At 24.6% G+C, this 16,625-nt stretch overlaps 1 protein-coding gene across 1 annotated transcript; it reads right to left on the bottom strand.

Moving 5' to 3' along the window:
* Positions 1 to 1,372: 1,372 nt before the first annotated feature.
* Positions 1,373 to 10,036, bottom strand: LOC145848080 (peroxisomal sarcosine oxidase-like). Its single transcript, XM_082953819.1, has 9 exons — positions 9,941 to 10,036; positions 9,496 to 9,644; positions 8,892 to 8,999; positions 6,911 to 7,094; positions 5,144 to 5,338; positions 4,939 to 5,019; positions 4,561 to 4,734; positions 4,421 to 4,496; positions 1,373 to 1,512 (listed from the first exon to the last, which is right to left on the bottom strand). Exons 1-9 carry the CDS (start codon positions 10,034 to 10,036, stop codon positions 1,373 to 1,375), a joined length of 1,203 nt encoding a protein of 400 aa, XP_082809945.1.
* Positions 10,037 to 16,625: the final 6,589 nt, after the last annotated feature.

The following is a 16,625-nucleotide window of genomic DNA, read 5'->3' as shown; positions in this document are numbered from 1 at the left end:
ATTATAAATTAATTTGATGCAAAACAACACGACTACATTAAACTTTATGAAAAAAAATATATATGTATTTTTAGTTGCGTGTTTTTTATCTTAAAACAAGCCATTTATATTAAAATGTTTAGATCTTATATATTTCTGCTTATCAAGAATTAGTTAATTTTAGAGTCTTTTAGCACCTAAATTGTGAATCAAGTTAAAAAAAATTAAATTCTGTCATTTAATACTAAGTTAGTTGCTTAACTTTCAAATTGAAATAAAAAATGATTTGTATTGTACGTTTTTATTTTCTATTAGTATTTGAACTAAACTCTTAAGTAATTAAATAACCTATTTTCAATGACTTTTAAATACATGTTTTCATATTTTTTTGTTTTTATAAGCACTAACGAGCTCTTCGGGGGAAACATTTTGTACGGAGTAAACTTAAAATAAAATTACATTTGTTCTCTTTTATATAGTGGTAATTTCTATTTGTTTCTTCAACAATCAATCGTATAATACTTTTATGTTTCGATAAAGTGAAATGTATTAAAACAATAATTTTTTTCACAAAAATAAAATAAAATGTTAATATGTCAGAAATTAAGATGCTTGTATAAAATATCATGTTAAATGCTTAATAATCAAAATATTGAAAACTAAAGCATTGCTATAAAAATAAGTTTTACAAACTTATTATAGGTTTGTACTAATGTAGTTGAAAAAAAATGCTTTATGTATACTACAAACCTGGTTAAAACAACTTAAAAGCTAATCAATAATTTTAAAACGTACTTTAAATTAAATTTTATTTTTATAAAGTTTTAAGTTTTCAAACAAAACCTTATTAATTGCTTACAAAAACTAGCTAAACGAGTCTCCTAATTTAAGTTTAGTTCCTTTATTTAATGTTATTAACTAACTAAAATAAAAATAATAATCAAAAACTGATTAATAAATGAATGTGTATAATCTTTAGTTAATTGTTTGAAACCATTTATAAATAAAGTAAACTACCATTTAAAAACAGTATTCTACTAAGAAATATATACACTTATCCACTTTTGTTATATTTTTCTACGCTAATTCTTGCTATTAAACATTAAAACTGTGTATATATTTCCTTAAACTGTTTTATATTAAGACGTGAATCAAAAGTAATTTATTAAATAAGTTAGTTAGAGTTTGAACTTCTTTATTAACTTAACTACTTGTCAATAATTTTACTAGGCTTTATTTACCGCTATTTATTATTTGAGAAAAAACTGTTTAATATGAAAAAACATTATAAAATGTTTAATTCTTATTTATTAGAGTAAAAAAAAATTGTTTTCTTAAATCATAAATAGTAAAGTAAATCTTAAACATAACTGAACTGTTGTTTGATAAAAAATTAAATTAGTTCAGATTTTGCTTTAGGTTGTTTAACTTGAATCGGAAAGTTTTTGCAGCAAAAACTTTCAACACGTAAATCTTTAAGAACTAAATCTTTTAAAATTCTTCCACAGAAGGGGGACGCACCAAATCCATGACCTGTATTTAGAAAGTGTTATACTTTTGTTATTTTTATACTACTAAAATGTTTTTTGTATTATGAAATATGACATGGCTCCTCTCTCAAGAAAAACAGTTCCTCAAATTAAACAGAAGCACAAACAAAAAATTAACGAATAAAGAAAAAGCTATTGGTTTTGTTCATATTAAAAAAAAGTTATATATCATAAAATAAATACTTATTTATATCTCTAAACAAAACTAATATATTTTTATTGATTTTTCAGCTTTTTCTATGTTTTTCTGTATAATGTTATTAAATATTTATGTTAGGGTTACCATGATACATGTCAAACAATTTTAAAAACTTGTTTTTTTTATTTTGTAAAAAGTAAATTTTATACTGTTTAGTTGGGCCCATGACATATGCTAAACATTAAAAAAACCTTTTATTTTTAACAGTTTTGTCTTACTATCAAGCATTAAAAATGAACGAACTAATAGTATAGAATTGTTGCTTTGTTAGGCTTGTTTTTAGGCAAATTACTTTTGTAAACTTTAACCTTAAGTCACTTGTTGTATAGCAAAAAAAAAACAGTCGAATAAAAATTAATAACTTAACTTTTACTAATGTTTCAAATATTTTTATTATTCTGTTATTTTAAGAAATTATTTGCCTCGTAAACAGCACTGCTTTATTAAAACCATTTTAGTTTATTTTTAATGCTTGCTAAAAATTTATAATGGTTGCAATGCTCGGTAGGGTGGCTGTTTAACCTAGAGTTTTAAAACTATTTTACATGTAAACCAATAAAATCGATATTACATAAGATAAATAACTACTATGTTCTAAAAATTATGTGTTACTTATAACCTTATTTATTATAAAACACATTAAATGTAGCTTTAAAATACATTTTGGTAACTTTATACTTAAGAACAAATTTTTAACCTAAAATTTAGACTTCTACTAAAATGATACCAAAAACTTGTGCTTTACAAAAGCTGGAAGTCAATTAGAAAGCATGAAACTAGTTTCTAAAAAAAAAACAGTTCAAACCTTGACTCAAATTTCGGGCTTGTTTGAAGATTTTCCGAAAAAGTTAAGGCCAGCTTTTTTTAAAACTTAACTGAAATTTAGTTGATTATTTTTTTCAACTGATTGGTTATTAGTAATTTAAAACTAACAAGGCTTTCTTGTCTTTGTTAAAAGTAAAGTTAAAACCTTAATTTAATATTTTGTTTTATAATTGCCTCATCACTCAGGGTATTTTAGGCTAGTTTGAAAAAAAACTTTAGATGAACCTGTCTTGTTTAAGTTATTTTTTATAAAACTCAGGCTAGTTTGTGTGCTTTTCCTTTATCTTAAAAAAGTTTTTTTTTAATTATAAGTTAAGTTATTTTAATGACAGAGCTTACTGGAATTTTAAACACTTTTATGACTTTTAACAAAATCCGGCTGGTTAGATGTAATTCAGGCGACATTTTTGTTGCAAAAAGTGACAACCTTTTTTAAAAAGTAAAGTAGTTTATCAAATAATTTAAGCGTCATTTGATTAAAAAAAAATTACAACTTGAAAAAAAAAGTTATGAGTATTTTTAGTTAACTGAATAAAATATAACTGTTTTTAATTTGAAACAATTTCGTATTTTTTCCAATATGTTACATTTTATTATATAAGTCAGTGTTAAAGGGTCAAAATTGCACGAGGTGAATAAATTGCAAAAAGACAAATTGCACGAAGGGTCAATTTTGCACGAGAATATCTATGCACGAAGATAAATTTGCACGATGGGACAAAATTGCACGAAAACAATTTTGCACGAGTTACAATTTTGCACGGAGGGTCATTTTTGCACGAGAATAAAAAAAAAACAGAAAATTAAAATATAAAATAAAACAGAAAAACAAATAAATTAAAAATTTAAAAAATATATAAAAAAAGTTACTATAAAACTAAGAAAAATTAATATATAAAAATAAATTAATTAAAAAGAAAAAAGCTACTGACCGAGGGTAAGGGTTGAGGGTAACAGTGATAGTAAAAATTGAAAAAAAAAAAGTTATCAACCGAGGGTTAGGGTTAGCGGTAACAGTGATAGTAAAATAAAACAAATAAAAAAACTAACTTATAATTTTTTTTTTTGCTTAATTACTAAAAAAAAATAATTCAATCCGTGCTAAATTGTCTGCTCGTGATAAAATGTTCTCTCGTGATAAATTGTTTTCGTGCTAAAGTGTCTTAGTGCAATTTAGTCCCCTCGTGCAGAAGTGTCGTCGTGCAAAAGTATCTTCGTGCAGTTTAGTCCCCTTGTGCAATTTTCTCCGCTCGTGCAAATTTGACACCTACCCTAGTCAGTATCGAAAAGTTTATTATTTTATTTTGCGCAACTATTCTAAAGTTTTTGATAATCAAGTAGTCTAAACCTTGAATCTGCATCTGACAGCATAATCATAAACTTCTAAATTTAATCATAACGACCTTATCGTTAACAACATCTGGTAGTCTGGTATTATTTATGTAATGTTTTAAAGTACCACCTCAAAACTTATTTATTTTTGTGCAACAGCCTAAATAAATTTAACTTATAATTACTTTTTTTTATATGAAACTAAAAAAAGTGTGTTAAAAAAATTCAAACTTAAAGTTAAAACAACAAAAATTGCATAAACAAAGTATAATTGTTTAACATTTTTAATAGATTACGATATTGAATTTCTAACGACAGGTTTATAAAAAAAAATTAATATTAATAGTACAATACTTAGTTACTTTGTATTTCTATGATGTTAAAATATTCGAAACTTTTTTTTGTTGAATAATAACTAATTATTTTTAAAAAAGTTAACCTCTTTATAAATTTTGTTTAAACTACTAAGTTTTGTCGAGAGTCCTATTTAGTTTTGTAATACTTTTTAGCGTAAAAATGTATAGTAAAAATTTACCTGAAAATCCTGCACCAATTATGACATTTGAAAATATTGGATGTCTTGTCAAAATAAAGTTACTGTTTTTGGTTGTCTAAAAAATTTATAGTATAAAAACAACAGGGTTTTTAAATTTTTGAAAATAAAAAAGAACACACCGTTTGAAAAGCAGGTTCAGCAATTGGTTCCTGCTTCGTGTCAATCATTGAAAAGTGCTCTTTGATTATATTTCTTAGTTCTTCTTTGCGTCTTTCTTCGTTTTTTTCAAGTTCTTTGTTTGTTTGAGTTGGTAACAAATCTGGGTCAACTTTATGACGATAGTGGTAACATATCTTCACAAAAATAAGTTTGTTGTTAAGGTAATTTATTTTTAAAATTTAAAGTGCTTTTTTACTAGCTACCATAAAAAAAATTGAAATAAATATATTTAAGCTTTATAATATGTCCCTAATTTGTTATAGTCTAATGAAAACCTTAAGAAAACCAGGTATATCATCGGAAGGTATTGAATAAACATGGTAGTTTTTCTTATATACCATCATTGGTGGGAATCCGTTGTGACGTGAATAGTTCATTTTCATTTTTTCTTTCCAATAGTAAGTAACGACTTTTACTGGCTATTAAAAAAATATGTATTTCATTTTTAACGGAAATCATTATTACTTCTTATGAAACTTTTTTGTCAATAATTAAACTTAAAACTTTTTATACAATATATGTTTTACTTTTTAAAGTTGAAACCTCTATTTCAAGTCTAATCGTTGAGTTCATAGCGCCTATCACTTTGTTAATCCAACTTCCACAACACAGCACTAGATTACTAGCTAAAAACAGTTTTCCATCTTGTGTTTCTACTTTAACTTTATCTAACGTACTTTCAATTTTATTAACCCTCGTCTTTTCTAAAACTAGTACTCCTAGCTCCTTGATTTGTTTCTATTATTTTGAAATTCAATTTAGTTAAAAAATTTAGACGTATTACGAAGTCGAACAGTATAGATCAATAAAATATATATTTAAATAAAATGTTTTTGATAAAATATTTATAATGATTTTGATAGTTATCCTTAAAAAAAACCTTTTAATTTTTACTTTAGATTTAAAGTTTAAAGCTTAAAATTAGAATTAACTACTGAGAGTTGAAGTTAGTTTAAAACTAATCTAAAAATAAATTAAACTTATATTGATTAATAAATGAATTAAGTTAGAAAACAGCATACTTAAAATGAATCGAGTTAACAAATATTGAGTTACAAACGTAGAACTTATACTAATAACTAGAAAAAACGGCTTTAAATTATATTATAATTAGGCTGCAATCAGCCGAAATTGGGTATGAGTGTTAGGATTGAAAACTTAACTACCTTAAAATGCTAGTATTTATTACGACCATCATCAACAAAGTTGAGATGTTTCGCGCCATCAATAATAAATAATTAATTTTACCACACGACCATCAACTACAGTATCACGATCAACATCTCATCTTTGTTGATTAAGGCCGTAATAACTACTGGTTAGAACTGATCAAACGAGCGTAGACTAAATTCTCACAAAAAGCTGTCTTAGACGTTGGACTGTAAACAATTTGGCTGCGTCAACTTTTTGGACTTTACCCACAAGATCGCTTCAGTGCATATTATTTAATACCTCTCGGTTAAAACTCAACAGCTGTTTCTCGATGCCTACCTAATAAGTCCTAGTAAGGACGAAACCGGCCATAGGTGGTATCGGAAACTGTTGTTGATGGTCGTGTGGTGAAGTTTATTATTTGTTATACTTAAAAGTACTAAAAAACAGAGACATGGCGCGATAATAAATTAGGTTATATATAGATTACTGATTTTTAGTCTTCCGCTTTTTTCATTAAAGACTTTATAAAATACAAATTAAGAAAATAAACGAGATTCTACTACTTTAGCTTAGACACTTATAAATTTCGGAAGCTAATAAAAGTTGTATTAAGTCAAACTTACAAAATTTTTATACTTAAATGTTAAAATAAATCAGGTTTTAGTTTAAATAAAATGTTTGATGAAGTAGGTAGTATAAGTAGTAAAATATCTACTTATAGTATGAAGTAGTACTAGTATCAAGGAACAAGTTAACTTAGATATACGGTCAAAAAAGATTTAAGACAGAAATCAATTCAAGTTGAAAATATATACATTGGAAAATTTGTTTGCTACAAAATCAGGTAATTACTTAGCTTTACGGTTAAATGCGCTTACCTAGCTGCGATTTTTATTAAAACGGAATTCAAATAGAAAAGAGTTAATATTTTTCCTATTGTTAGTTTAAATAAAAGTTGTTTTTACATTAGTAAAGAGTTTACATTAGTTTTTGTTTTAAAAGTAAAATACAAACAAATGATAAATTTGTTATCAATTTAATAGCATTACTAAATTTTGATTAAGACTGATTTTTTTTACTTTTAGTTTTATAGCAAAGTTAAGACAAATCTTAACTTACTAATAGAACTTTTCTGCATAAGTTAGCTTTAAGTACAGCTCCATTATCTTCAAAGTAACCTTCAAAGTTTGAACCAAACTTAAGATTAGGGAATTTTTTTCCAATTTTGTTACCAGGTAAATACTCAAACGAAATAGCTTTCTTTCGCATTGAAACAATAAGATCATCAAACAAAAGACCAGTCGATTCTTTTTCAATTACAGACAAATGACCTGTTTGACTAAAGTTTTTTACAAAAATTAGTAGAATTATTAGTAGAATATTAGAAATTTATTGGAAAACATGAAATCGATAACTCAACATTCAAACAAAACCAAAAAATTAACACGAAAAATGAAAAGAAGAAAGACATCGTAAGCTTCTCTTATTTTACAACAGTTTACGTTGGTAATTATTAATTACAATTTCCAAAACAAATAGTATATATATTCCAAATACGCAATACTGTTTTTAAAGCTACCTACACCAGCAAAAAAGTTTCTGACTACTTCAGCAACAAAAGTAAAGGCTCGAAAATATTTGTGACTAATGTCATTCGTAGATACACCTATTCTGCAGATCAGAGCATCTCTTATAATGGAGAGTCATCACGACAAGTCTTCGGACAAATTGCAAACCACTGTGTAACAGATAAAACTGCGCAATGTTCAACCACCTATTTAGCTCACAAACTGTCAGAACTCTGATAGACTACAAAACTTTAAAGTTTTGAAACGATATAAACGGAGCAAACTCTACAGCCATCATTAAAGGAAGAACACCCAAAGTTAAATACACTAATAACATTAAATTGAAAAGCTAAACTGTTTACAATTTACTTATTAACATATCTTTACTTAAGTTTTAATTACTAAAGTCTAAAAGTTTGTACTTATCTAAAACCTAAATTAATGCATTAAAATTTAAACTTATTTTAAAAACTGTTTACTAACCAAATATTTTCAAATAATTAATGTTTACTACTTGAAAATGAAACTTGAAATTTTTAAAATGTTTGTGTAGTAAAAACAAAGTAAAAAATTGAGTAACCTATACATTCTTAGTTGCAAAGGGTACATAAATAATGAATGATAAGCGTCAATAAAAACAAAAATAAGTCTCATTCTACTGGATGCTTGTGGTTTAGTGATCTAATCATATCAATAATTATTAAGATTGTTTTACGAAACATTAAAGTCAACGTTTTGACTCTAGACGACGAGTTTAGTTGTTTCACGAACAAGCGTACAAGCTGTCTTTCCAATGGAAGTTGTGTTTAACGTTGCATTGCAATTAGATAAGGCTGGCAACATTAATCATATTAGTAAACAATAGCTTTATGGTAAAACATCATTACTATTTGTAGACTGACAACTGAAATTTTATTCGGTAACGACTGACTGGTAAGATTCAACAAGAACGAGAACTAGGACTTAGTCTACTGGGAGTTTGTTGTCTAATCAACACTTGTTGCTAACAACCCTTGAACTTGTCTTACTATTTAAGATATAATATTTATTTGATTGTATTTTAGTACGTCCAAAAAGTATTTAGAAAAAGCTTGCGATTGTGGTTTCCGTCATTCAAGCTTATGACTAATTCGAAATAAAAGCTGATATGATTTTTTCTCATTTTCTTTCTTCAAAAACCTTACTGTTATACCTTACACAGTATTTTATTGAAAGCTGTAATGGTATAATTTTAAGAGCCTTTTTTGTTAGATTAAAAAGTGCCCTATTTAAAAGTTACTATTTAATCGTCTTCGTTTTTAGAAATATATCATTCAAAACAAAAATCATCAGACCACAAGCTTCGGTAGACTGAAACCGGTCTCGTCCTCTTAAGGACTCATTAGTCAGTCATAACTGAAAAACTTGCAGTCTTCAATATACAAACGGTTTATAGTGCTTTCGCATTAAGCAACCGTTTGCTGTTATTGATCAGTGACGTTAGCATTGTATTTTGCTGTGCAATATCAATTCATTGTCCACTAGGCAAAACATCTGGTACGCTCGTGTTAAATACAATCAAGAAAAACATCGGTGAAATTCTGTAGAGCAGACACTTGGACTCTCGTATGCTGTGAGACAAGCTCAAGTTTACAAAAGGGTTGGTCATACCAATTCGATCATTAGACCACAAGCTTCTGATCGAATTGGTATGATCAACTCTTTTGTAAACTTGAGCTTGTCTCACGGCATACGAGAGTCCAGGCTTCTGCTCTACAGACTTTCGCCGTTTTAGTTGACAAAATAAAAAGAGTTATTTAGAAGTGGGCAGACTTTAAGACACATTTATCTAACCTAACAACTTGTGGCCATAAATCTACATGAAACATATAAAATATTGCATTGTTTGATTCTAATGTTGTAGTGTTCGGTCTATACATAAAGTACTAGTTTTACATATGTTTTATACTAGAACTTTGTAAAGGTAACTAGTTGCCTAAGCATCAAATCTGAAATGGTTGTAAAACAATGTGTTAAAAACACATATTAAATACTTTGATTTTTACAACTAAGACTTATAAAGAAACTTTGTAAAGCATTTTGTAAGCTACTATAAAGATAAAATATAAATAAGTACAACTTTTTTGTATTTAATATACTCTAGAATTCTAGTTGTATCATTTTAACACTTACAGTAGCATAGTTTCTCCTGAAACTTTTTGAAGTTCCTGCCAGAGTTGGTAACTCTCAGGGTAAAAATCAGAACATTGTGATTTTCTGTGTGAGTGTTTCATGAGACGAGAAAAACCATGACTTGATCCGTTTGAATGATTGCATTCAAACTGTTTTTTATTTATAAATTATAAAAACGTTAAATAGTTATTTTTGAAACAAGTTTCAAAAAGTTTTTTGTTTTAAAATGCTAATCTTGACTTAGTAAAAATGTTTATCCTTTATGTTTTTTTCATTGATTTTACAACTGTACAGTACACCTATGTTTAAGATCGTTTAATATCTGTTATAAAAGAAAATGTTGTTGCTTTTCAAACTTGTGTTCAACAAATTAATAAACTTTTGTTCTTTTAATTATTGCGAGAAAAAGAAATATTTTTCAGCTACTAGTTTAAAGCTGACTTACTTGCTCAAGTAAAATAACTTTTTTGTTTTCTTTGGCTAGATGATAGCTAGTCCAAAGACCTATAATTCCTCCTCCAACAACTATTACGTCATACATTTTCGTTTTGTTAGGAGTTACGATCTAACATATAAAATTTAATTGTTTTAAGTTTAATTTCTGTACTACTTCTCAATAAGTAAAGTTTTTAAGTTCGAGAAAACTTAGATTAAAACGCAGAGTTAAATTTCATTGAATTTTATTAAGTTGTTTAAATGAATTAAACTCAAAAACAAATTTAATTTCTGACACATTTAAGCTAGTATCATTGTAGCAAGTGCTTAGTTAATTATTCATTATTAGAACAAACAAATCTTATGTTAAACTCAAATTTTATAAAACACAATGTTGTTCAAGCTACTAGCGTAGGTTACAAATCTGTAATTTATTCAAAACAATGCAAAAACAAGTCTGTTAAAAACTTAAAAAATCTTGTTTGTTTAATATAAGAAAGTAAACAGTTTCAAAATTATATAAAATAAATTTGTAAAAGTATGTGCTTATTGTAACATTTGTAATGTTCTTACAAAAATATCTTTAAAAAATAAAAACCTTTAAGGTTTAACTACCTAAGTCTATATAAAGACACTAGACAACTTTTATTTCATATTATTTAAAACATTTTCGCTAAATATATTTATAATTGTTGATTTATTGTTATTGTTTTCAGACTTGGTATATTGAAGATTTATAGTTTTATCAAAAGTAAAATGAGACAGAGTTTAATAATATCTAAAGTAAAGGCAGAATAGCTACATACTATATAAACTATAAAAAACGCTCAGATTTTTCCAAGTTTCATGTTTGGTTTTAAAAAGCTTAATTTAAAACTTCTTTATTATAATAAGTGATCTATTTGAACGTTTACGCCGCATCTAGCATTGTCATGATAACTTTCGTAAATATTTATTTGTCTCAATCTATTATCAAAACAAATGTTGCACAATAATAAACAATGTTATTGAGACTTTATAAAATAACCTTTAACTCTTCTGCTTAAAGTTTTTTAGTTTTATTTTAGATACGTTCAAGTAGAAAAGCTTCTACTTTTTAATTAAGTTGAACACAAAGCTTTCACAAAGTCATGGATGCTAATTGTAATTTTAAAACACAGAACTAATTAAATTGTTTTACCGACAAATTTTTAATTAAATTTATTATAAAGAAGAAGTATTATCTAAGTTTTTTTTTTATCCTAAATTACCTAAGTTTTAAGCTAAGTCTAACTTTTAAATTAAAAATAAAAACACTAGATGTGTTTTTTATATGATTAGAATAAATTGATTTTAACAATGAACTACTAAAAAAATTTTAGTAACGAAATTTCTAAACACGGTTCAAAAATAAAAAAAACTATAGATAACTACATTTTTGATAAATAAATATAAACTATCTACATTAATAGTTTTTGTTGCAAATGCTAACTTTTATCAAAAGAGAAACTTTCAAAGTTTGTCAATTTTTTTCGTTGATTTTATAAAGTTTGCGACAAAAAAAAAACTTTTTGAAAAAAAAAGTTACATACTAAGTTAAATTAAAAATATACTAGATTAAGCTATTATGTACACAAACTATAATTAATCTACAATATCATTGAACAGTATAATACAAATACAACAAGTTTAAACTGTTAGTTTGCTTTCAGGTTCCAAACTAAATAGATATTTAGTGAAAAAAATTGTATGTGTATATGGCTAAAAAGAGCAGTATATATAAAATGAAATTATTATTTAGTTTGTTGCGTATACTGTACCGCTTTCGTAGCTTATAAAAACTAGTGATGCACCGGACTTACTATCCGGGTCCGGATCCGGCCGGATTCTAATTCGAAAAAAAAGTCCGGATCCGGGTCCGGCTGGATCCTAATTTGAAAAAAAGTCCGGATCCGGCCGATTCAGATCTAGTTAGTAAAAAAGAGCATATAGAAAAGTATTTTTTTCTAAAACAAACCCTTTGTAAATTAAAAAGAGTCATTTTCGTCAGTTAAAATTAAACACCTACCGTGATTGGCTCATTTTGAACTGGTGACTAATTTACATTTGTTTACATTTAAACTATGAAATAAAAATTTTAGAAATGCAACTCTTTACCTATGTTGTAAAATTAAAAACTTTACTACCAAGTTGTTAGGCTAGTTTTAAGATTTTTTGAAAAACTCAGGCTAGTTTTCTTTTAGATTTTGAATGAGTTTTAGCTGATCCAGTTTTCAATATTTTGTGATTTTCTAGTTAATTTTGTTCGAGAAATTGATTTTAATTGATTTTAGATTGGTTAGGCTATAGAGGGGGTCCTCCTTGATTTTTGCAAGTTGATCTTATTTAATAGATTTTAATCTTAGCTACCAGATATTGTTTCTGTGATGTGCTTCATCTTTCTATCAATTTTCTTTATACTAAATTTAAAGTTATTCATAGTTTTTTTAGCGTTTACAGAAATGAAATTTTGAAACTACAAATGTAAGCTTTACTTTTTATGTGAAAACTAGTGATGTACCGGACTCACTATACGGGTCCGGATCCGGCCGGATATTGTCATTTTTGTCTGATATCCGGATCCGGCCGGATTCTAGTTTGAAAAAAATAGTCCGAATCCGGGTCCGGCCGGATCCTAATTTGAAAAAAAAAGTCCGGATCCGGGTCCGGTACATCACTAATAAAAACCAATATTAAGTCTAATAAAATTAAAACAACTCTTTACGTTAAACATATAGAAAACTATGATTTTATTAAACATCGATAAAATTTTTATGTATGCTATTAAGGTTCAGTAACAAAAAGTTAAAGTTTTCCAAATACTCCTAATCAGCTTACAATTAAATTAAATCTTACGTTACTAAGTTTGTTCATCTGTGTATAAAACTAGCTTGTAATATTAAGTTTCAGATTTTTATTGACATGTTTGGTCCGATTATGTGTTCTCTCAGATACCCAAAAAAACTTAAAACAATAAATCAAAAATAAAAATCAGATAGTATCCTTAATACTTATAATTTCATACTAAACCTATATACACAATTGAAACACAATTTTAAGTCGAATATACACTTAAGTATCTAGATATAAAAAAATAATATAAAATAAAACGTTTATGTAGGTATTTTTATTTGAATTTAAATAATTCTTTTTAATGAAACAGCATATCTTTTGTCTGACCCTAGGTTAACCCTTACTTAAAATAAAATAAATTGCTAAATTTTTTTATATGGTTGTGTGAACGTAAAAAATTTTTTACTTACAACAAAATTTAAAGTTAAAAAAACACACAAAACAGGAAATTATTATTTGTAATAATGAAATTAATAAAATGAAAAAAAAATGTTATAACCAACTTACTTAAAAGAGCTTTTTTATATTGCAGTTCAGTATATAAACTTTTTATATAAAGGTTCCCTAAGCGTAAAGATCTCTAAAAATTTATTGTTTAAATCTCAATATAAACTTTTTTTTATTGTTAATTCGTTTCTAAAAACTGTTTAGTACTGTTCTAAAAAGGTGGTAATGCTTGCAAGTTAAGTCAATTTTTTGTTTTTTGCAGAAACTTCAAACACTACTTAAAATAGAGATAGTTGAAGATTAACTAAAATTACTTAACTAGAGTGAGTCTAAAATTAAGTCTTAAAAACTTATTTTTAAGCCAAAACTGCATTTTGCATTTTATTATGTATTTTAAAACAACCAAATACACATTTTTTACAGAAGTTAAAAAAAAACTAAAAACAACATATTTATTATAACTCTTATAGTTCAAAAGTTCTTTATATATATACTTTTTTGAACAAGCTTAGTTAAATACTGATTAAACATGTCTAAAGGACACAGCGTACCACAATCTAAAAATGAATATAGTATAGAATAAAAATAAATATGTACATTGTTATTAAACTTAAAATTATCAATAACTCCTAAAACCTCTACAACAAAAAAATCTACAAAAACAAAATTAATCATATCCAAAATAACAGTTTTGTAGATTGTACACACCAGTCAGAGCCTCCTTTTTAAGTATTTATCGTTATTCGTTATTTAATATATTAAAAAAAATAATTATTTGCAACTAGGGATACATAAATTTAGATTCCTTATTTTGCTTTTTTATTCTCACAAACGTTTTTGAAACTGAATAAAATTTATTTTTCTAGTGATAAATATATTTTAAAATTATTTTTTAAGTGACAGTTTAAATTAAACTATAGGATTTAACTATAGAATTGTAACTATAGGATTTAAACAAATACAAATTTTATGTTAGTTAGTTTATTGTCAATAGTTTGCTTTTCCATTTATTATTATTTGCTTGTTTAGTTTATGCCTTTCTTCCGCCGACAATATTGATTCCAGGATGTAGAGTTTGCTCTGCTTACATCGTTGTAAAACTTTAAAGTGTTGTCTGTTTTACAGATGTCTGCAATCCGTCGAAAAACTTATCCCGAAGTCTCTTCAATATAGGAGATGCTCTGTTCTGCATAGTAGCTGTATCTATTAACGTCAAATATTTCCGAGAATTTACTTTTGTTGCTAAAGTAGTCAGAAACTTTTTTGCTGATGTTTGCCGGTTCAATTACAATTTTATTTCTTTGAAATGTAGATAGTACTCGTTTTTGGAATAGTAATGAACGTTTACCAACGTAAACTGTTTTAAAATAAGACATATTTTCAATCTTTGTCTTCTTCTTATTTTTCATGTTAATCTTTCGGTTTTGTTTGAATGTCGAATTGTCGAGTTTATTATTTCAAAAATTTTGTTAATTTAAATGATGGTATTGATGTTTAATATTGATTATTTTAAGACTCGAAATGGTAAGGAGCACAACTAATTCATTTAAGCTCAGTTTAAATAAATTTATTTTTAACAAAAACAAAAAATACATATATAGAACAGAATCAATGTTGAAAAATACTTATAAGTTCATAAAACCAAATTCCAGTTAAAAGTTAATTCTAGTTTATTAGGAGAGAAAAATAGTCTTTTTAAGCACAATCGTTTTAACACAGCATTTCCAAAACCGAAGAAGGAACCCATCGGAACGTCGAATAGATTGCTGTTGTCTTTTTTGATTTCGCTTTATTTTTGTTAAAAGTTAAAAATGTTTTATGTGTTTACTTTATTAACTTAATGTTTCTGTCTTCTATTTTAGTGTATTTTTTTGCTAAGTTTATAGCGTTAATCAAATTGTTGCCAGTTATACTGGGGTAGAAATTTACAATATCAAAATTTTAAAGTATTTTTTAGTTTTATTTTGGACATTATTGAACCATTCGATTAATTCAAAGAAATTTTTCCACTGGACTAACTTTGAAGCGTATCTTATCTTCGTCACAGCTTTTCCAAGATGTTTTTACATATCCTCCCATGTTCGTTTTTGTTTAGATTTAAGAGTCGGCACTCTACATTGAGAAGGAGTTGTTTCTTATAATCCATTATTGCTATAAAGGCGTCCGAGGTTGAGAGTTTAGGTATTTTTTTGTTTTTGTATTTTCTGTCGGTGATTATTTCTTGAGACTCGGTATTTATTTGTTTATTATTATCATTATTGTTACTATTATTTTTATTGTTTTTATTGTTATTATTATTATTATTATTATTATTATTATTATTATTATTATTATTATTATTATTATTATTATTATTATTATTATTATTATTATTATTATTATTATTATTATTATTATTATTATTATTATTATTATTATTATTATTATTATTATTATTATTATTATTATTATTATTATTATTATTATTATTATTATTATTATTATTATTATTATTATTATTATTATTATTATTATTATTATTATTATTATTATTATTATTATTATTATTATTATTATTATTATTATTATTATTATTGTTATTGTTATTATTATTATTATTATTATTATTATTATTATTGTTATTGTTATTGTTATTATTATTATTATTATTATTATTATTATTATTATTATTATTATTATTATTATTATTATTATTATTATTATTATTATTATTATTATTATTATTATTGTTATTGTTATTGTTATTGTTATTATTATTATTATTATTATTATTATTATTATTATTATTATTATTATTATTATTATTATTATTATTATTATTATTATTATTATTATTATTATTATTATTATTATTATTATTATTATTATTATTATTATTATTATTATTATTATTATTATTATTATTATTATTATTATTATTATTATTATTATTATTATTATTATTATTATTATTATTATTATTATTATTATTATTATTATTATTATTATTATTATTATTATTATTATTATTATTATTATTATTATTATTATTATTATTATTATTATTATTATTATTATTATTATTATTATTATTATTATTATTGTTATTGTTGTTCTTATTATTATTATTATTATTATTATTATTATTATTATTATTATTATTATTATTATTATTATTATTATTATTATTATTATTATTATTATTATTATTATTATTATTATTATTATTATTATTATTATTATTATTATTATTATTATTATTATTATTATTATTATTATTATTATTATTATTATTATTATTATTATTATTATTATTATTATTATTATTATTATTATTATTATTATTATTATTATTATTATTATTATTATTATTATTATTATTATTATTATTATTATTA

Source organism: Thalia democratica, unplaced genomic scaffold, assembly GCF_965202585.1.
Source record: "Thalia democratica unplaced genomic scaffold, ktThaDemo2.hap1.1 HAP1_SCAFFOLD_1236, whole genome shotgun sequence".
In the NCBI taxonomy this organism is placed as follows: Eukaryota; Metazoa; Chordata; class Thaliacea; order Salpida; family Salpidae; genus Thalia; species Thalia democratica.
Note: the sequence above shows the minus strand (reverse complement) of the source record. Positions and strands in the feature narration are given on the sequence as shown.

What these genes read in the sequence shown, in the direction of transcription:
- LOC145848080 (XM_082953819.1), bottom strand. Translation starts at nt 10,036, where the DNA reads ATGTATGACGTAATAGTTGTTGGAGGAGGAATTATAGGTCTTTGGACT. An exon ending in AAGTTATTTTACTTGAGCAA is followed by an intron (nt 9,645 to 9,940) that starts GTAAGTCAGCTT and finishes AATAAAAAACAG; the next exon opens with TTTGAATGCAATCATTCAAA. An exon ending in ACTTTGAAGATAATGGAGCT is followed by an intron (nt 5,339 to 6,910) that starts GTACTTAAAGCT and finishes TCAAAATAATAG; the next exon opens with AAACAAATCAAGGAGCTAGG.